This window comes from Capra hircus, chromosome 19, assembly GCF_001704415.2.
Source record: "Capra hircus breed San Clemente chromosome 19, ASM170441v1, whole genome shotgun sequence".
NCBI classification, from domain to species: Eukaryota; Metazoa; Chordata; class Mammalia; order Artiodactyla; family Bovidae; genus Capra; species Capra hircus.
Window position 1 is genome coordinate 23,103,014 of NC_030826.1, and position 20,847 is coordinate 23,123,860.

At 52.9% G+C, this 20,847-nt stretch overlaps 1 protein-coding gene and 1 non-coding gene across 4 annotated transcripts in view; one reads left to right on the forward strand and one right to left on the reverse strand.

Moving 5' to 3' along the window:
- The window catches only part of SGSM2 (small G protein signaling modulator 2), a 37,820-nt gene that overhangs the window by 791 nt on the left and 16,182 nt on the right, over positions 1-20,847 (forward strand). For all 3 annotated transcript variants that reach the window (XM_018064410.1, XM_018064409.1, XM_018064411.1), the window contains exons 2-8: positions 4,702-4,777; positions 18,312-18,474; positions 18,722-18,883; positions 19,154-19,221; positions 19,321-19,466; positions 19,732-19,866; positions 20,341-20,465. In XM_018064410.1, coding sequence (XP_017919899.1) covers positions 4,702-4,777; positions 18,312-18,474; positions 18,722-18,883; positions 19,154-19,221; positions 19,321-19,466; positions 19,732-19,866; positions 20,341-20,465 — 875 coding nt within the window. The remainder of the gene's footprint in view (positions 1-4,701; positions 4,778-18,311; positions 18,475-18,721; positions 18,884-19,153; positions 19,222-19,320; positions 19,467-19,731; positions 19,867-20,340; positions 20,466-20,847) is intronic.
- On the reverse strand, positions 9,404-9,476 carry TRNAG-CCC. The gene has a single exon. It is a non-coding gene; the product is annotated as a tRNA-Gly (tRNA).

Genomic DNA, 20,847 nt, shown 5'->3' on the forward strand with positions numbered 1-20,847 from the left:
GAGGAGCCCCCCCGCCCATGTCACAAAGAGAAGTCCTTCCCTGAACGTACTAATGTCCTCTACTTTGTCCCTGCCCTAAAACCCATTTTCCATTCATGGGCGTGTGGGGGGGAGGGGGAGGAAGGGGAGGTGCCCGTGTGAATGACTCACCCGCATAGGCAAGCTGGAGCGCTCCAAACCCACAGAGTGGATTAGAATGGATGCAGCCTCTGAATGGAGCCCTGGACTCTTCTCATCTACCTCTGTCGGCCAGATGTGTCAACTCCATGAGGGCAGGAAACCTGTTTTATCCAGAACTCTATATCCATGCCTGACACACAGTAGGCACTCAGTGTTGCTGTTCAGTTGCTCAGTTGTGTCAGACTCTTTGCGACCCCATGGACTGCAGTGCTCTAGGCTTCCCTGGCCTTCACCATCTCCCGGAGTTTGCACAAACTCACGTCCATTGAGTCGATGATGCCAACCAAAAACCAACTCATCCTCTGTCGCCCCTTCTCCTGCCCTCAATCTTTCCCAGCATCAGAGTCTTTTCCAATGCACTGGCTCTCCACATCAGGTGACCAAAGTATTGAAGCTTCAGCTTCATCAGCAGTCCTTCCAATGAATATTCAGGATTGATTTCCTTTAGGATTGACTGGTTTGATCTCAGTGATCATTGGCACTCAATAAATGTTTGGTAAATAAGGCCTATTGAGACTACAAAGCCTGATGGGAATGCATAAACTTTGAAATAGTCTGGACCTAGCTCTTTGTGATCTTAAATAAGTTACTTAACCTTTCTGAGTCTCAATTTCTACATCTCTAAAATAGGGATATGATATTTAGCTGATAAAGAAAAATTTACCATATTGCCTCCTTTCCCCTTTCCTAGAGGTTGCATATTAAACAGCAGAGACAGTACTTTACTGACAAAGGTCTGTATAGTCGAAGCTATGTTTTTTCCAGTAGTCATGTATGGATGTGAGAGTTGAACTGTAAAGAAAGCCGAGCACCGAAGAATTGATGCTTTTGAACTGTAGTGTTGGAGAAGACTCTTGAGAGTCCCTTGGACTGCAAGGATATTAAAGCATACAATTCTAAAGGAAATCAGTCCTGAATAGTCATTGGAAGGACTGATGCTGAAGCTGAAACTCCAATACTCTGGCCACCTGATGCAAAGAACTGACTCATTTGAAAAGACCCTGATGCTGGGAAAGATTGAGGGCAGGAGGAGAAGAGGATGACAGAGGATGAGATGGTTGGATGGCATCACTGACTCGATGGACATGAGTTTGAGCAAGCTCTGGGAGTTGCTGATGGACAGGGAGGCCTGGTGTGCTGCAGTCCATGGAGGGGCGAAGAGACACAACTGAGCGACTGAACTGAGAGGTTTCAGGACTGGAGAAGGCTCAGGGTTCTTATAGAATTCTGGAAGGCTCATAATTAAGGCTCTGCATTAATTATAGCCTGGCTATTGTGCCCTAAATTTGTTTCCTTACTTCCTGTTGGCAAAGAGGCAGTTGAAGCCATCACCTTTCCAACTGTGTTTGAGAAGCTCCATTGTACTTTTGCTGTGAAGTGGCCAAGAGTTTTTTTAAGTCCAGGAGTATATCAAATTAACATTTAAGCCCCAACTCTTGTCTCCCCAGGGGAAAAAAAAAAATCTTAAATCCCAGTGATTATCCTCAGGAAACAGTGTAGTGACAGAGACTTATATGAACAGTGTAAACAAGAATAAAAATGTAGCTATAGCCAAACTATGGGTGCATGTGCTAGGATTGTTGGTGCATTCCAAATTTGGGGTTAGTCGGGGATGATAGGAAAGATTTCAGGGAAGGCAGTATTTAGAAGGGCTGTCTGTACTACTCTGAGAATGATTCTTAGACAAATGTGAGAAATGTCCAGGATATGCCACAGCTCTGTATATGACCAGAGGTTGACCCACTCTGAACTCTTGGTTCTGTTGACCTTCAGGGCTTGATTTTGAGAGAAACATATCCTTTCTTATCCTACATATAGAGACAGTGGGGGCAATTGTTCACTGACTAAGCTGGCTTTTCACAAAGGACCTGTAGTCCTTTTTTTTTTTTTTTTTTCTGGTCCTCACTGCATGACTTGCAGGATCTTAGCTCCCTGACGGGGGTTTGAACCTAGGCTCTGGGCGTGAAAGCACTAAGTCCTAACCACTGAACCGCCAGGGAATTCCCAGGGCATAGATATGTGTGTGTGTGTGTGTGTGTGTGTGTGTGTGTGTGTGTGTGTTAGTCACTCAGTCGTGCCCGACTCTTTGCGACCCCATGGACTGTAACCTGCCAGACACCTCTGTCCATGGGATTTTCCAGGCAAGGATACTGAAGTGGGTTGCCATTTCCTTCTCCAGGGGATCTTCCCAACCCAGGGATCGAACTTGGGTCTCCTGCATTGCAGGCAGATTCTTTACTGTCTGAGCCACTAAAGTCATCTATAGGTCCTCCTAATCCAAAAATCTGCCCCAGCAGCCTGCCTTAGTTGTCTACTGGTCTTTGAGCTGTGACATGATGCTCTGTTTAATGCAAACACCCCTTGAGAAGTAATCTAGGAAGCTTTTAATAGCTTAGAGTGCAGGATCGATCAGATCCTCCTTTACCTAAACCACTAACCATTAGCACTTTGCAGTAAGGAGGAGACCCCTGGTCCTTCCTCCATCCTCCCCAGACTTTAGAAGCTCTACCACCTTACAAACAGAAGTGAGGGCCTGGAGAGCAAGGGCAGCATCAGGACGCTGGACACAGGACACTGTCCAAAGAGTGGCAAGACTCGCTCTGACCAGAGCTCACTAAATCAGTAAGATTTAAAACAGGGATTGAAGTAATCCATCCCTCTAATCTTCAGTATTAGTATTTGTCTCTTGGCAGGTTCCCCCAGGGGCTTCCCTAATGGCTCAGATGGTAAAAAATCTGCCTGCAATTCAGGAGACTCAGGTTCAACCCCTGGATGGGGAAGATCCCCTGGAGAAGGAAATGGCAACCACTCCAGTATTCTTCCCTGGAGAATTCTATGGACAGAGGAGTCTGGTGGACTGCAGTCCATGGGGTCGCAAAGAATCCAACACGACTGAGCAACCAACAAACACACACACACACACACACACACACACACACACACACACACACAGGTTCCCCCAGGGCATCAGAAGTGCTTGGCTTCAGTGTTGGGAATGAACTAGAACCTCCTATACTGCTGATGGGAATGTAAATTGGCAAAATCTCATAATGCCAAATACCCTCATCAGAAATTCCTTGCCTAAAAATATAAATCCAAAGAAATGAGCCCCCGTGTTCACTCAAAGACACATCTAGAGTGTTCAAAGCAGCACTGTCCATAACAGCCCCAAATTGGAAGCTACCCAAATGCCAGTCAGCTGTGGGTTGTTCACACAATGGAGAATGAAAAGTGTACATCCACACACAACATGAACAAATCTCACAGTCACACAAACTACACACTGAGCAATTCCATCTATAAAAAGCACAGAATCCCACACATGCGCTCTATGCTGTTAGAAGTCAGGATAGTGGGTACCTTGCAAAGGAGTAGTGGCTAGAGGAATCATGGCAGAGTCGGGGGCTACTTTAGGGTGCTGTTTCTTGAGCTGATGCTGCTTTCACAGATGTGTTCAGTTTGTAAAAATTCTTCAAGCTGTGTAATTACGATATATTTGTTCTTGTTCAGTCGCTCAGTAGTGTCGGACTCTGTACAACCCCCTGGACTATAGCATGCCAGGCTCCTCCGTCCTCCACCGTCTCCCAGAGTTTGCTCAAATTCTTGTCCACTGGGTCGGTGATGCTATCTAACCAACTTACCCTCTGCTGCCCCCTTCTCTTCTTGCCTTCAACCTTTTCCAGCATCGGGGGCTTTTCCAGTGAGTCAACTCTTAGAATCAGGTGGAGCTTCAGCAATGGTCCTTCCAGTAAATATATACCCTTTTCTATATGTTTATTGTACATGAATTTAAAAGGTTTTTAAAGTGTTTTCTAAAGAAAGCTGTGACTGCTTACCTTACAAGATATTCTGAAACTTTGACATTCAGGTAGGAACCAGAACATAGGGTTTTACCTAGACAGAGAGAAGGCTGGGCTTGTGAGCATGTGGGGAGTGTCCCTGAGACCTGGACGGACTTACCCTCCCCTTGGAGAAGGAGAAAGGAGAAAAGGAGGGTCAGGTGTCCTCCTGCGGCCTGTGCTGAGACAATTTGTCCCTGAAGGACAAGCCTTCTGCCGCCAAGTACACATGTGCAAATAGCATCCCATCCCTGTTCTTACAGCAGGGTCCTTCGTCCTGGGTTGGAATGTCTGAACTGATTGATGAGTGGGTTTATAGCACCTTTTTTGGCTTCCCTGATGGCTCAGTTGGTAAAGAATCTGCCTGCAATGCAGGAGACCTGGGTTTGATCCCTGGGTTGGGAAGATCCCCTGGAGAAGGAAATGGCTGCCCACTTCAGTATTCCAGCCTGGGAAATTTTATGGACAGAAGAGCCTGGCAGGCTGCCTTTTTCTGGTTGCGTTTCCAAGACATTTGGCAATGTCTGTATTGAAGAAACCTTCCTTCCCCACCCCTCCCATTCCTATCCTCTACTCTGCAAGTGGCTGAACTCAGACCAGGCGGGCAAGCCAAGCTATTTACTTGCTCACAGGCCTTTGATCAATCAATCAATCAATAACGGTGCCGCCCATTTATTCACAGGTGAAGCAAATCATGGAGGAGGCTGTCACCAGGAAGTTTGTGCATGAAGACAGCAGCCACATCCTTGCTCTGTGTGGTGAGTGAGTGACTGGAGGGTAATGAGAAAGGGGTTTAAAAACTGAGGATACTGCCCTGGGGCCACAGGAAGAGTCCTCAGGGTCAGTAGTTTTCAAATCAGGTGGTAAGTCAGAATCAACTCAGAAGCTTATGAAATCTTGTTGGGTCCCATTCCAGACCTACTGAATTAGGATCTCCAGGGCCAAGAATCTGCTTTATATGTCTAGTCCCTAAGGACAATAGTGCTCAAATTTTAGCATCATAGTCACCTGCTGTTGTTGTGTTTAGTGGCTAAGTCATGTCCCACTCTTTGTGACCCCATGGACTATAGCCCGCCAGGCTCCTCTCTCCATGGGATTCTCCAGGCAGGAACATTGGAGTGGGTTGCCATGCCCTCCCACTCTGGTACTCCTGCCTGGAAAATTCTATGGGCGGAGGAGCCTGATAGGCCGCAGTCCATGGGGTCATGAAGAGTCTGACACAACTAAGCGACTTCACTTTCACTTTTCACTTTCATGCACTGGAGAAAGAAATGGCAACCCACTCCGGTGTTCTTGCCTGGAGAATCCCAAGGATGGCGGAGCCTGATGGGCTGCTGTCTGTGGGGCTGCACAGAGTCGGACATGACTGAAGCGACTTGGCAGCAGCAGCAGCAGCATCCATGCCCTCCTTCAGGGGGACCTTCCCAACCCAGGGATTGAACTCATGTCTCCTGTGTCTCCTGCAGTGGCAGGCGGATTCTTTACCGCTGAGCCGCTTGGGAAGCCTAGAGTCACCTGTTGGGCTTGTTAAAACAGGTTCCTGGGTCCCAGCCCTGGAGTTTCTGATTCTAGTATCTCTGAGGTGAACCCAGGAATTTGCATTTCTAACCAGTTCACAGGAGATGCTGGTGCTGCTAGTCCAGAGACCGCACTTTAAGAACCACCAGCCTCAGTAGTTGGGTTGGGGAACCACAGTGCTTGTTTATCCTTGCATTAACTTTGGGAATGGGCCTGTGCCTTTGGATGCTTTCTGTACTACATCTGTTTTCTAATCAATCCCACCTGCATTGCTTCAACATTCCCAACTCTCCAGACACTCAATTGCATGCAAATCCACAGGAGGATCGAGGAAGTCTAGCCAAGACTTCCCCGCTCAGAGAAGAGAAAGTCTGTAATAAACCACTGCTTCCTGCTCAGCGTGAACATTTCTGCCTTTGTAGGAGCAAGACTGTCTCTGCACACAACTGAGTTTTCTTGGATTTCCAGGAATTTGACTTTCCATTTGCCATCTTTTGCAAAAGTATCTATTTATGTATTTTTGGCTGTGCTGGGTCTTCGTAGCTGCACGGGCTCCTCTGTAGTTGCGGTGTGTGGGCCTTTCATTGCGGTGACTTCTCTTGCTGGGGCGCACAGGCTCTAGGGCACGTGCGCTTCAGCAGTTGCGGCCCCCAGGCTCCAGAGCACGTAGTTGGGGTGCATGGGCTTAGTTGCTCTGCGCCGTTTGCCATCTGTGTGTTGTTTCCCTTGGCCTCTGAGGTTGGTGTCTGGTGTTCGTGGAAGGGAGGTTGTGCATTTCTGAGGGGAAGGAATGAAAGGAGCAGATCAAGAGAGGGACACTTCTCACAGTAGCGTGGTGAGGCCGATAGAGCCGCCCTTCCCATCCGTCCAGCAGCAGACACTGAAGGTCCCCCAGGTTCCAGACGCTTCCTCTACCAGGCAGGGAAACAGTAGTGACAAGGTGAACTGTCTCTCTGTCCCCAGGGGATTACACTCTGTGGGCAGACAGACAGAAAACAAAAGCACGCAGGAATATATCCTGGAGTAACAGGTGTGGTAACAGCTATGCAAAAAAAAAAAAGGCAAAAAAAGGCAGAGAAATGTGGGAGGCGACTAGGGAGAGGCAGCCTGTGAGCAGAGCCCGAGCAACAGCCTGAGGGTTCAGGCAAACCCTGGTGCTCTTCTTCTCGAGTTGTGCTGGACACGTTCCTTGACTCCTGGCACCCTCAGTGTGCTCCTCTGAAAACCGGGTGGTGATTCCCACCTCAAGGAATTTTCCTGGGGATTGAGGTGATGCATGTGAACATTCCTACCTTTGTAAGAGCTCAGGAAAACGTCCGTCTTTCCTCCTCTTCTGGGCATTAAGGCTGAAGCTAGGTTTGCAGGATTTGAGGTCCTACTATCTCCCTTTTGGGTAAGTTGATTCTTTGAGATGATATAGCTCTTGTCAGGTCCACAGGACCAATCCGATCCCACCTTTTTCTCTGGCAGAAGTCCTGCTGGGGAAAAACCATGCTGGTCTCAAAATAAGTGACTTTAGAGAGTATTAGAACCCTACTCCCTTCTACCTATGCTGAGTCCCCCTGACATCAGCCACTGTCTGTCGCTGTCACCAGAAGGGCTCTGCTGGAGGCCCAGTGGTACCATGGCAGTGGTGCTCAGCTTCATCCAGAGCACACACAGCAAACGCAGAACAATGAAACAGTGAAAACAGCTTGTGCATGGGCGCCGAATTTGGGTGGCGGTGGGGAAACGGGGACGAGAGGCAGGCGGGAGTCTGTGGGCATCCCACCATCAGGTCCATTAGGGTGAGAAGAAACTGCCTGCTCTCCTCTGATCAGTCCAGGGGTCCCGGGGAAACAGCAGGGCTTTCACTTCAGCCTCTTGCCTTGAAGCCCATGCCTTCTTCCAGCAGGCAGAGATACCACCTTCAAAATGAACGATTCTTGTACTTTCAGTCAGTTTCGGTCACTGAAATAGATCAGTTCAGTTCAGTTCAGTCGCTCAGTCGTGTCCGACTCTTTGCGACCCCATAAATTGCAGCACGCCAGGCCTCCCTGTCCATCACCATCTCCCGGAGTTCACTCAGACTCACGTCCATCGAGTCCGTGATGCCATCCAGCCAATCAAGAGTCTATGAAATTGACCCAAGTCTCCAGGGTTCTAAAACCAGCCCCAAAGCAAGAGGAGCCCGGTTTGACTGGATTTCAGGAGGTACCTTAGGTCAAAGTGCAAACTGAAATGCCCACAGGGTCAGATGAGAAAGTCTGGATGTGGGACAGCAGGCAGCGGTCAGGAGTGGGTACAGCCCTGGCCAGGTTTGAAGGGGGCAGCCACCACTCAGTTTCTGCAGGAATGCTGGTCCTAGGCTTGCCACGGCCTTTGTTTTATTTTAAGAGAAGCCAGCAGTCTGGGTTTCTGTATGAAATGTCCCAGTTTTTAAATGCTGATAACTAACTCCCATTAAAAAAAAATTGTGTGGGCTCAACAAGAGGCATCTGCAAGCCTCTGCCAGCTTGCTGCCTCTGCCTTGGGCTCAGTGCGCAGTCACTAAAGTGAACGCCAGCAGGAGGGGCTGCCAGCAGAATAAAGCTAAGTTGAGCCGGGCATCTGAGACCCATGGGAAGAGGAATCCTTACACTGTACTAATGGTGGTGTTCAGTGGTGAGGTGGATCCCAGCTTGAGCTCAAAGTAAGGTTGGTTTAAAGCAGTGATTATCAGCCCTTTCTCCTACCTGCATCACATGGTGGAATCATAACCAGGGATTCCTGGGGGTATTGGGGGGGCAGGCAGGAAGAATAGACATGTACTGATAGAAAACTCCAGTCTTCTGGCTTTTTGGAGATTCTGATATGCCAGGCTCCTTCACCCGCTGGGGAAACGTTCAGAAGTGCATTTTTAGTTGGAAGTAGATCCAGTCTTCCCCTGGGTCTTGTTTTAAAAATCTTTTGACCATTCTACATGGCATGTGGGACCCTAGTTCCCCTACCAGGGATGGAACCCACGCCCTCTGCATTGGCAGCACAGAGCCTTAACCGCTGGACCACCAGGGAAGTCCCCTGCCCTGGGTCTTACAGTGGTCCTAGCCATATCCAGAAGTCAGCTTTGTTCTGAGGGGAAATGGGAGTGCAGAGAAACGGAGTGGAGTGAAAGCTGTGGAGACTGGATTAGCTATGCAGTGAGTGACCCCTTTCCCTTGAGCTTTATAGAGGCCTGGGGTCCTGGGCCCCTCTGCCCTGCCCTGCCCTGACCCCTCTGTTCATGGCAGAGGATGGCTAGGGGGTGTCTGACTGAAGAGGGCAGAGCCTGAGCTAGAAGATTCCTTAGAATATAGACATTTGAACCAGAAACATCACCTTCTGGAGAGCCTTAGAAATGGAACTGAAAAATCCCTGGGTCAACACCTAGCCCCGGTGTTCCTGTTCCTCAAGGAGAGGAGGGAGACTCGGGGCCTGGCAAGGAACACGCTTTTGTTGTGTGTTTGCTGTGCTTGTTTCTAAACCTGTCTGACTGGAAGCTTGTTTCTAAACCTGCAGGTGGTAACCTTGTGAGCAGGCTCTGCCGGCACACCCGGCTGGCACACGCGGCTGGCACGCCCGGCTGGCACACCCGGCTGGCACGCCCGGCCGGCAGGAGGGGATCTCTGTGTGCTGCTCTCTTACCAAGGAGAGTGGCTGCAGCGCTACCCTGAGACGCCCCCTCCCAGCCCCCCAGACCTGGTAACTGCCCCCGCCAGAGAACAGACCCAAACCCCACTGTGGAAGATGGCTCTCTAATATCCCCTCTTCATCTTTTTTTTTTAGTTTATGTATCTATTTTTTTATTTGGCTGCACTGAGTCTTTGTTGTGGCATGCTGGAGCTTTAGCTGTGGCATATGGGATCTAGCTCCCTGACCGGGGATCAAACCCAGGACCCCTGCACTGGGAGTGCAGAGTCTTAGCCACTGGACCATCAGGGAAGCCCCTCTCCCCTTTATCTTGAAAAGTCATGTCAAGCTTGCATTTTCCTCCCTAATATGGCCTTTGACACTTTTTGACTGTGGACCCTTACTGCTGAGTGAAATGAATGCTTCCTATTTTCACTCTGCTTCTTGAACCTGTGGGTGTAGGCCAGTATCTTCTGCCACCCCCTCCTCCAGAGGGCAAGGTTCTTTGTGGCAACTCAAGCTCAGGGTCAAACAGCAGATTGTCTGAACTCTGCGTTTGTAATATGCCTGCTCACTCTCTTCCCATGGAGGGGTCTGGGGTAATTTAGGGCTCCACCGAGGAGCACTGGGCCTTCCCTCAGTTCCCAGCTTAGGCCTGGGAGTGTCTGCCTCCCCAGTGTCTCTGCTCCATTCCCATTGGGCACTGAGGTTGGATTTTTAACCACCGGTGGGTAGAAGGGCCTTAGGAGGCCCACGGAGAGGTTCCAGGCCTGGCCAAGCAGGTTCTTCGATATAAATATCCTCAGGCATTGGGGGTGGACCCAGGCCAGAGGGGGCCAGCCCTGCCATCAGTCCCCGGGCTCCCTGCCCTCCGCCTGGCAATCGGTCCACCTGAGGTTGCTTTGGGCTGAGGATGAGCTGTAATGGGAGATGGGGGTGGAGTCTCTGGAGCTGGGAACCGCACGGCTTTATTAACCAGCTCCCTGTTGCTAAGCGGCTTTCATTAGACGGGGAAGGTCCGCCGCAGCAGCCAGCTCCTCTAGGGAAAGGCGGGGAGATACTAATGAGCTGGAGAGAAGCAGGTGTGACGGAGGATGCGTCCCACCTGGGATGCTGCCACGTGTTCTGAGAGTCAGATACCAGGCAGTTTCCAGTCTCTCTCTTCGGTGAAAGGGAGCCCTTCTCTCTGCTTCCCGCCCGCACTGAACAGCTCATTCTCAGCTTATCTGTCCCCCACTTTGCACCCAGAAGCGATTGGGTAGGCAGGAAGGCCCTCTGGGGGACTGGTTCACGCCCCTTGTCGGGGCGTGGCTGAGGGCAGGTGGCAGCGGTCTGCAGCCGAGACCCTAGCGTCCGACAGACCTTACCTGGCTTCACAGACTGAATATGTCACCCAGTATGTGACCATGCCCTCTTACTCAGCAACTCTGAACCTACACCATAAGGTTGTTGTGAGGGGTTAAAGGAGTGATGGGAGCCAAGCACACAGCATGGAGTATGCAGTAGGTGCTCAGTAAGTGTCATCACCACCAGCGACCTTCTGCTTTGTTCTTGAAAGTGATCTTATAACCTTCCCCATAAAGCCTCCTAGAACCCTTTCCCGGATTCCCTCTGGGAATCCATGTTTCTGGGAACTTGGAGGATCTGGACAACCAGAAATTTGAACTCTGGGAACCCAATCTAGGAATTTGAAGATATTAAGAAATTATTATTAATTCTGTAGGTGCAGTACAGGTATTAGGCACATGTTTTTAAAAGTTCTCTTTTAGAGATACATACTAAAATATTTATGGCAAAAAATACATGATGTCCAAAATTGGTTTCCAAATAACCTAGGAATAAGGGGAAAGTGGTTGGAGGTGGTATAACTAAAATAAGATTGGTCAAACCTTGCTTATGGTGTGTGATGGGTACATGGGGAGTCATTTTATCATCCTCTTTTGTATATGTTTGGAATTTTCCATAATGAAATGTTTTGTTTTGTTTTTAAAAAAAGGAAGCAGAGGAGAGGATGGATGGAAGAAGAGATAGAAATAGCAAGTGTATGTAACTTATTTTACAGGAAATATTTTTATTTCAATACATCTGTATTGAAGGCATCCTTAAATAGGATTATGGGCATATAAGCCTACAGAAGAGACAAGTATGCATATCTGTCCCACTCTCTGGGTGCTGGACCTGGATGTTGGATACAGGAAGGAGGGGTCTAAAGTCCTGCTCCCTCGTGGCTCAGCTGGTAAAGAAGCCACCTGCAATGTGGGAGACCTGGGTTCAATCCCTGGGTTGGGAAGATCCCTGGAGAAGGGAACGGCTACCCACGCCAGTATTCTGGCCTGGAGAATTCCAAGGGGGTTGTGAAGAGTCGGACACAGCTGAGCGACTTTCACTTCACAGCACTACATGCTAGTCACTGAGTTTTCATAACTGAATTTGCCTTGTAGACTGAAGACATTGTGTTCACTCAATACACAGAGATTGTCCTATTCCCAAACTGACCCAGGCTCTGTCCCCAAGTCCATGTACACACATCTGTGAGCGGTGGGGGCTTCACTGTCTAGCATCGGTACCCAGGGAGGGTGTGGAGAACAAGGGAAGGAGCAGATGTTTCTAAAGGGTCCTCCCTGATCCTGGACCCCCAGTTAGAACCAGGAAGGACCTGTTGTTGGCTGAAGCTGCTTCCTCCCCTTCCCATCCTTGGTCTTCTAAACCAGAGACAGGGTCTGGACTGGGGGACATGGGTAGTTCCAGACAGCAAACACAAGAAGGGCACAAACCTTACCCTCTCTTGCCTTCAACAGCCCACACTAGACCAGCTATCATCTGGCTGCCCAGCGGTAGGATGGTCAGTCGGGCAGTGGCCTGTCATGGTGAAATTCCAAAAAGAGGAAAAAGGGTAGAAACCCAAGACACTGGACCCCTGCACAACCACAAGAGAGCTTCTATAGGGAAAGCCAGAGGCCTGAAACCTCAGCGCTGACCACAACTGCTGCAGCAGGCTCTGAAGGCTGGTTTTGTAAGAAAAACAAGGGCGTTTGCAGCTCCCTGGTCCCAACAGAAAAGTTCTCAGTGCTCTGTCTCCCCATCCGTCGGTGCCCATGGGAAATCCCTGACCTTGACAGAGCCACAGGCGCGCCTGTCTGGAGGGAGGTGGGGACCGTGACGCATGTCTACCCTGTCCCGCCTTCTCGGGCTGCCTACGGAGACCGCCCCGAGGAAGGGCACCCGGAGTCTCTCCCTGGAGATCAAGACCAAGCCCTTCCTCAGGGAGACAGCCCCAGATGACCTGTCACAGCAGTCACCACACCATCACGTTCTTGAGAGAGGTTACAGAAAGGGGAGCAGCTAAATGGTTTAATACCTAAGCGGGGATACAGGGCCAAGGGAGGTGGTGGTTTATTTTTTTTAATTGAAGAAAATAGAGAATATTTCGGAGAAGGCAGTGGCACCCCACTCCAGTACTCTTGCCTGGAAAATCGCATGGACGGAGGAGCCTGGTAGGCTGCAGTCCATGGGGTCACCAAGAGTCGGACACGACTGAGCGACTTCACTTTCACTTTTCACTTTCATGCATTGGAGAAGGATATGGCAACCCACTGCAGTGTTCTTGCCTGGAGAATCCCAGGGACGGGGGAGCCTGGCGGGCTGCTGTCTGTGGGGTCGCGCAGAGTTGTACACGACTGAAGCAACTTAGCAGCAGAGAATATTTATTTACAAATATGCATGCGTGTTTAGTCACATCTGACTCTTTGTGACCTCCATGCACTATAGCCTGCCAGTCTTCCCTGTCCATGGAACTTTGCAAGCAAGAATACTGGGAAGTGTTAGTCATTCAGTGGTGTCTGACTCTGCAACCCCATGGACTGTAGCCCGCCAGGCTCCTCTGTCCGTGGAATTTTTCAGGCTCGAATACCGGAGTGGGTTGCCATTCCCTACTCCAGGGAATCTTCCTGACCCAGGGATCGAACCGTGGCATCTCCTGCATTGCAGGTGGATTCTTTACCACTTCACCATCTGGGAATCCCTTATATACAAATGGAAAATATCTATTGGGAAAAGTGAAAGATACAGGGAAGAGAAGGGACGTTTGCTGGGTTGATGTCCTTGAGACAGTGGGTCCCTTGCCAAGCTGGGTGTGGCTGGCACTGGCCTGGCTCCCTGGGCAGCCAGTGTGAGCTCTGCACTTGGACTTTGCCCCGCATCCCCAGCGGGACCAGGAAGATGGGTATGTGCTGGATGAGCCTCATTTCCTTCACCTGTGTAATTCTGGAATCTCAGGGAAGGGCTGTCTCCTCCCAGTGAAAGTCTGGATGGGAGAGTTGTTTCTTGTTTTAGGGCTTTGAACAAGGCTGCGTGCCAACCCCCCACCCCAACCCCCAACACACAAAGCTGAAGCAAACAGCCAGCATCACCAGTGCAGGCAGAGGGAAAATGTACCCCCGTTACCATAGAAATGCTCATTCCGCGTGGAGGCAGCTGTTATAAATCCCTGGGTGGAAATAGCCGGCCAGGGAAGTGGGGAGGGGAAAGATGTGTGGTGCCCGGCCTCACCTCTTTGCTCCGCCCACTTTATCCACTGTGAAAGGAGGCCGCCCATCCTACCCCAGCTTCTATCTCCAGGTGGGTTGCTCCTCTCCTGGAAATCTTGGTTCTCCCCTCCCAGACTTTTGAAAATTCTGCTCTGAGTCAAGTCCCGCAAAACTCCAAGCCCCAAACCAGCCACCTGTTTAACTGTCCTCACTCGGAGGCTGAACTCGCCCGATGCACAGATGGCAGCTGGCGGAGGTGGGGGCCGGGGCACTGAGCACACCTGCTCCTCCCGTTATCCACCCCTCCCGCCTCGGAGCCTCGGGCGCAGCCTCCACGCCAGGCTGTGCTGACTCCGGTCGCCGTGTCCTCCACCTCAGCCAACCAGCGTCACCCTTGGAAGGCCGTTCAGTGGGCCCCCCGTAACTGTACTGGGCTTGTCCAGGGCCCTTGGCTGCTGAACGCGGTTTAGTTGTGGATGTGCGTGTGAGAGCTGGGGCTGCTTCTGAGGACCCAGGGCTGATTGAGAACCCTTGTCAGTGCCCACTGCTGCGTTTCCTGGGCAGCCAGTCTTTAGTCCATTCTTTTTTTTGGGGGGCTGTGTTTCGTGGCATGTGGGATCTTAGTTCTCAACCAGGAACTGAACCCGCACCCACTGCAATGCAAGCACGGAGTCTTAACCCCTGGACCACCAGAGAAGCCCCACTCGCTTTAATCCATTCTTGTGGGCTCCTGAGACACCAGAGCTGCTCTCAGCCCACGGAATCATTTTTCGGTCTCTGCGCAGCTCAGATCACCAGTAACTTCCCTAAGCAGAGCTCGGGTGCTCCTGTAAGAGGGGGGAACCAAACTAACCTGCAGACCCTACTTGCTGAGAGCTGGTGAAGGGTGGGGTGCCCATGGACAGATCCGAGACTTTCTGAGTTGTGTGACAATTCACCTCCGGGATGGAGAGAATCTCTGGCATCTTTTCATGATGCAATTATTATTATTATTTTGAATCAGTAACCTGGCTCAAAAATCAAGACTATCTTGCTGCTTGTGCCTCCTTCCAGAGTTTTTTATCCTAATCTTAAAAACGTTGTGTTTTTTGTTTACCCCACCCTTTTTGTCATCCAAAGGTCTCTTTTGAAGACTTTTCTGTTCTTATCTCCTGGAGAGCATCCTCACTCTTTTTCAGAGTGGCATTGTAATTACACCGTATGAATATGTCGTGCATGTGAGCGTGCGAAGTTGCTTCAGGGTACCCGCTCCGTTCTGTCATCCTGGCTCACTGACAGCAGTTCCCTGAGCCTTGCAGTCAGTGGAGCAGGATGACGGAGTAGAGAAGGTGCCCTGGGCCCCTCTGGTACTGCAGCTCCAAAGGCCACCATAGGTGGGGAGTGAGAGGATCCAGCTTGTTGAGTTATGTCTGTTTCTCTGCTTCAATTCACTCACCCAAATGCTTCCATCCCAACCAGTCACCAAAAACAGTAACAGTGTCGATTTGTTCTTAATCAGTCTGTGTTTTTCTTACGAAATGAGCCGAATGACTTATCAGGATGGTGTTTCCCATCTTTGGGGGCACCTGGAGTGGCTGTGGGTGGTACTAGGAACCCTGGTATCTGAAGCCTTCATGTCACTGCTGGGGGACCAGGGCCAGGACAGCTCTGTCAGAAGGGGGACGGTTTTGGCTGACTTGGTGACTTGGCTGGGATGGGTGTCTCCTTGCCAGGGCCCTCTCCTGCAGAGGCTTCTGTGTGGCCTTTACCCTGGGGAGGGGAGCTTAATGGTCTGTGAGAGGCCCTCCTGGGGAGTGTGGACAGCTGGAGAGTTGGACATTATTGCTGGTGGCTCTGCAGCTGCAGCTCTGAGTGTGGGTTCACTGTACACGGGGAGGGACCAGGCAGGTCTTTGTGCTTGCATCTCTGTGAGTGTCGATCAGTGGATATGTCTATGGTTCTGCTCAACCCAGAAGTCTTAGAGAGGGGTTAAAAATTTTCTGGGATCAGAGACCCCTTTTAGAAACCAAAACTCAAGGATTCTTTATCCAGAAAAGAACCACCCACCTATGCATGTGGGAGCAGGCTGATGATTCTGTGTACAGTTAGGAGCTCTCTGGAAAGTCCAGAAGCCCATCCACAGACCCTCTCAGGAGAGTAATTCTCAATTATTATAAGTGTTATGATCTTATTTTGCCTACGCACTGCACACGATAACATCTTTCATTGCACGCACTTCTCTGCGAGGTTCAGCCCTTTGGGAATGGGGGAGGCGTAGTGTGGTCTAACAAGTCCTGACTCAGGAGCCTGGGGAGTCAGAGTAGGAACACCTGGCAGAGGGTGTTACTTTGGCAGAGGGTTGATTACTTTGCTTGGAAGGTAGAGAGGCGAGAGAGATTTCTCCTGCTGCAAACATTGCCTGGCACCTTGCCCGGGTTTCACAGGAGGCACTTCAGGGCCACAGGGTGAGTGGGGGCACCGGATGTGCTGTTCTTCTCTCAGCATTCCCTACTCACGGTGATTATGGAGGCATGCCTCCGCCCACCCGCAGAGAACTATGTGCCCAGAGGCTGCCTGGCAGGCTGGGTGAGGCTAGGCCACTGCTTGGATCCCCAGCTCCCCAGCCTGGCTTCGCGCGTGCCACTCAACGGTCGCCTGGGGAAGGTAGGAAGGCTAATGACTCATTACCCCAGCAATTAGTCACGTCACTGAGGAGCTTGGTCCCCTGCAGGACTGATGCCGCCTGCTGCCACTCTGGTTCCTGTTCCTCCCTGCTTTTCTCCCGCTCTGAACGGGCACTGCCACCCCGGGAAACAGTCACCACCTTCCTCCAGGTGTGGGCGTGTAGCTGCAGCAGGACCAAGAGCCTAGGACTAAAGGGCCACTCGTCTGTGCTCCCTGCCCCAGGGCTACGTAGGACCTCCAGGGACCTACCACAGAGCGGGGCATGCGACTCTGAAGTGGAGATTCCCCCACATGCCTCATACACACATGACACCTGTAGATACACCTGTCTGCGTACACACGTGCTCACACATGTATGAATGTGGCAGGAGGGAAAGGCTGCATCTCCCAGGCCTGAACTCCCAGGAGAGGGCAGGGGCACTAACTTCCCCTCCCCTGGGACCACTCTCATTGAGCGGGCCAGCTTCCAGGTTGGCCCGAGGGGCTCTCTAAACTTCTCAACCTCAGTGCAAGAGATAGCCAAAACTTACAGGACCGCAGTGACCAGGACAGTGAAGGCAGAGATTAGGTGACAGCCGCTGCTTTCAGTGGTTATTTCCGAAGTGCAGGTTTCTTTCTTTTTTTTTAAGATAGTTTTATTTGTTTGTTTTCGGCTGTGCTGGGTCTTTGTTGCCGCACGGGCTTCTGTCTGATTGAGGTGAACAGGGGCTACTCTCTCGTGGTGTGTGGGCTTCTCACTGTGGTGGCTCCTCTTGTTTCGGAGCACGGGCTTAGGGCCTGCTGGCTTCAGTAAGCTGCAGCTCCCAGGCTCTAGAACACAAGCTCAGTAGTTGTGGCTCACAGGCTTAGTTGCTCCGAGGCATGTGGGATCTTCCCGAATCCCGGATTGAACCCACCTGTGTGTCCTGCACTGGCGGGCAGATTCTTTACCGCTAGCACCACCTGGGAAGCCCACCTCCAGCCCAGTCCCTGTGAAAGGAGAACACGTGAGGCAAGAGGAGACCTCCTCCCACCTGTGAGCCCCCACCCCCAACACACCTGGAGGAGGTGAAGGGGGCTCAGCCCATGTTGGGGGCCCTGGCTCCTCCTCCCATCTCTGCCACTTTGTGATGCGAATCAGCCTTCTTCCCCTTTCAGGGCCTTTCCTTCCTCAGCTGTAAAACAATCAGCTCGGCCTCAGTCATGGCCAAGCCCCTTCCTCCCCCATACCGCCACACTAGTTTCTTTTTAGCATCTGTCTGTGCCCAGGGCAGCTCCCCACCCTCCCCCACCACGCCCTTCTTTGCTTCCTGTGGAGCTTGTCTGCTGTAAGCAGCATCCAGACGGAGAGAGTAGGCCTAGCCCCTAAAAATATGAATGAATGAAGGGAAGCCCTCCCTGCATGGGAAGGAGAAATCTCTCACTCCTGCCCGGCTCCTCAATAATTCAGGGCCGCCGTCAGGTCTGATCTCTGCAGTGGCTTCATCAATATTTCAGCTCCTTCTCCAGAGCCTCGTTCCTTAGCAACCACATCGTTGGTGCTCTCCAGGAGGGCTGCCAGGCTGTGTGCTCCCCTCGCGTCCCTTGTCCTGGGGCTGCTGTCCGCGCTTGCCCTCGTGGGCAGGGGTGGAGTCACCCATGCCAACCCGGCCTGGCAGCTTTGTCCTCAGAGCCTCAGGACAATGCCACATACAGGAGGCATGACACACCAGGCCAGGTGGCGGGAGGGGACAGGGATGGAATGGCACGTCAAAGCCCCCAGGGGTTCACCCTGGGCGGGCAGGAGCAGGGGTGAGGGCGGGAGCCCTTTGGGAGGAGGTTGGGGTGTATCTCCGTGGCCCCCCTAAGCCTGAACTGCACCCCCCCAGTCCTCACCCGGGGCAGTCCTCGGCTCTGTGCTCCCCACAGATATGAGGGAGGGGGTGTTCTCCCCGTTGCCATCGTGCTAGGCTCAGTTGCCTTCCCCTCTGTGGCCCAGGTGCGGTGGAGGCTTGCCTCCTGCATCAGCTGAGGCGCCGCGCTGCCGGCTTCCTGCGCAGTGACAAGATGGCAGCCCTGTTCACCAAGGTGGGGAAGACGTGCCCGGTGGCCGCGGAGATTTGCCACAAGGTGCAGGAGCTGCAGCAGCAAGTGGAGGGCAGGTGAGCCCTGGGCCGGCCCTGCCCTGCCCCTCCCTCCTGCTCAGTCCATTTTCAAGGGCCTCTCGGGTGAGGGGCCAGACTAAGGGTGGTGGTGAGGGGGTGGCCCTTTCATCTCCAACCTCTCCTCCCAGTCAGTCCTCTGGGTTCTCATCCTGTGGCATCAGACTCGGCTCCCAGAGCCACCACTCTGCATTGTGGCTTGCCCCCCAAACCCTCACACTCCTGGAGCCCACCTCTCTCTTTGCAGGAAACCCTTGGCAGGCAACCAGGAGACCCTGCGGAGACAGGGCTCTGCCAGCGGGAAGGCCCCAGCCCTCAGCCTGCAGGCCCTGAAGCACATATGGGTGCGCACAGCGCTGATCGAGAAAGTGCTGGACAAGGTCGTGCAGTACCTGGTGGAGAACTGCAGGTGACTGCCCTTCCCTGAGACCCGCTCCGCACTCCCACCCTGGTGCCTGACTGCCCGCCATGATCTCTAGGCATGCGCCATCCCCTGTAGCACCCTGAGCGCATGGACCGCCCCAGGCCACCCACGACGCTCAGCCCTTGTGGACTCACTGCTGCTTGATTACTGGACGTGGATTGGGTCCTTGTGTGGACGTGTTTCCTTGGTGAGCTTGACGGCCCTGGAAGGAGGCCTGGAGCCCTGTGGTCACTCTGTCTGTTTCTTTCCTGGCAGCAAGTACTACGAGAAGGAGGCGTTACTGGCAGACCCTGTGTTTGGCCCCATCTTGGCTTCTCTTCTAGGTAAGGATGGGATCAGAGAGGCCTGTGCTGGCCCACAGTGGGGGCTCCAGGGCAGGTGCCAAGGGGCCACCCCCGAGCTGATGGTCCCTGTCTCCACAGTGGGACCCTGTGCCTTGGAGTATACCAAGCTTAAGACAGCTGACCACTACTGGACTGACCCCTCTGCTGATGAGCTGGTCCAGAGACACCGTATCCGGGGTCCCCCGCATCGCCAGGACTCTCCCGCGAAGCGCCCAGCCCTAGGAGTAGGTGTCCCTCTTCCCACCCTGTGCTCACTCAGGGTGGGCCTCTGGGCCTGTGGCGAGGGCAGCCAGCCTATGTACTCCTGGCAGATACAGGCGGTAGCGGCCAGCCCGGGAGAGCCTTCCCCGCGCTGGCTCTTACATAAATGCCAGGAGCACAGAGCTGGTCTGAGGCCAAGGGCAAACTGGGGACAGGCAAGACCCTCGGGATCCTTGGCCCCCAAGCCGACCTCCCCGGACAGGGGCCAAGCCGTGACTTTGTGCACAGATCCGAAAGCGACACTCAAGCGGCAGTTCGTCGGAGGATAGGCTCGCCGCCTGCGCCCGCGAGTACGTGGAGTCGCTGCACCAGAACTCCAGGGCCCGGCTGCTCTATGGCAAGAACAACGTGCTGGTGCAGCCGGTAGGGCAGCCAAACGCCCCCCACCTCTCCCGCTTCCTGAGGGGCCCAGACCTCCAGCCACATCCAGCCCTCCCTTCAGAGGCTTCATTTCACACGCCTCACGCCCAGCCTTGAGCTGTCACGCGCCACGATGGCATCGGCTCCAGCCCACTGAGACCAGGAATTCCTTCCGGGGGCAGGAATGGCCGCCAACAGGCAGGGGGAACACCCAGCCTGGGTATCACTGACCCGGACACATCTGCTAGCCAAGAGGCTCACGGGGCAGAGGTAGTGGCCCCAGCCAGGCAGGGAAAGGAGGTGCCCACATCTGCAGGGGGCACATGACGCTCCTGCTTCCTCCCGGTCCCCAGGCCCAGACCCTGCGATGGGCCCAGTCTGGCCTCCGCTGAACCCACCTGGAGCTCCTCTTCCACAGGCCATAGGAGCCTCTCAGGCCCTCATCTTCTCTGTCCTCTGTGTGTCTCCTGTCTGTAGAAGGAGGACATGGAGGCTGTCCCTGGCTACCTCTCCTTGCACCAGTCTGCAGAGAGCCTCACTCTGAAGTGGACCCCCAACCAGCTCATGAACGGGACTCTGGGGGACTCTGAGCTGGAAAAGAGGTGAGGGCTTTGAGACCCCCCTCCCAGGAGTCAGGAAAGGGAGTGGGCACGTGCTCCCTGGCGGAGAGGGCTTGGAGAGACCCAGCGTGCTCCAGGGGGCAGACCTCACTTCTTACCCAATGCCAAGAATTGCAGGGAGAGGCTGCCTGGAGAGGTTCCCGGAATCTCTCAGACCGAGCCAGGCCTGGGCACAGAGAGGTTTGTCTGAGCCAAGTTCTGGGCAGCTGTGACTGCCAAGCTCTCTGCTGCAAGGACAGCACGGGGCCCCGGGGGACACGGCTGGCCGAGGTCGCTTCTCAGCCACAGCCACGCTATCCTCTGGATAGTCTCACGGCGTCTCGGCGGGGTGGCAGGTCTCGGGCACAGTGACACCAACCTGATT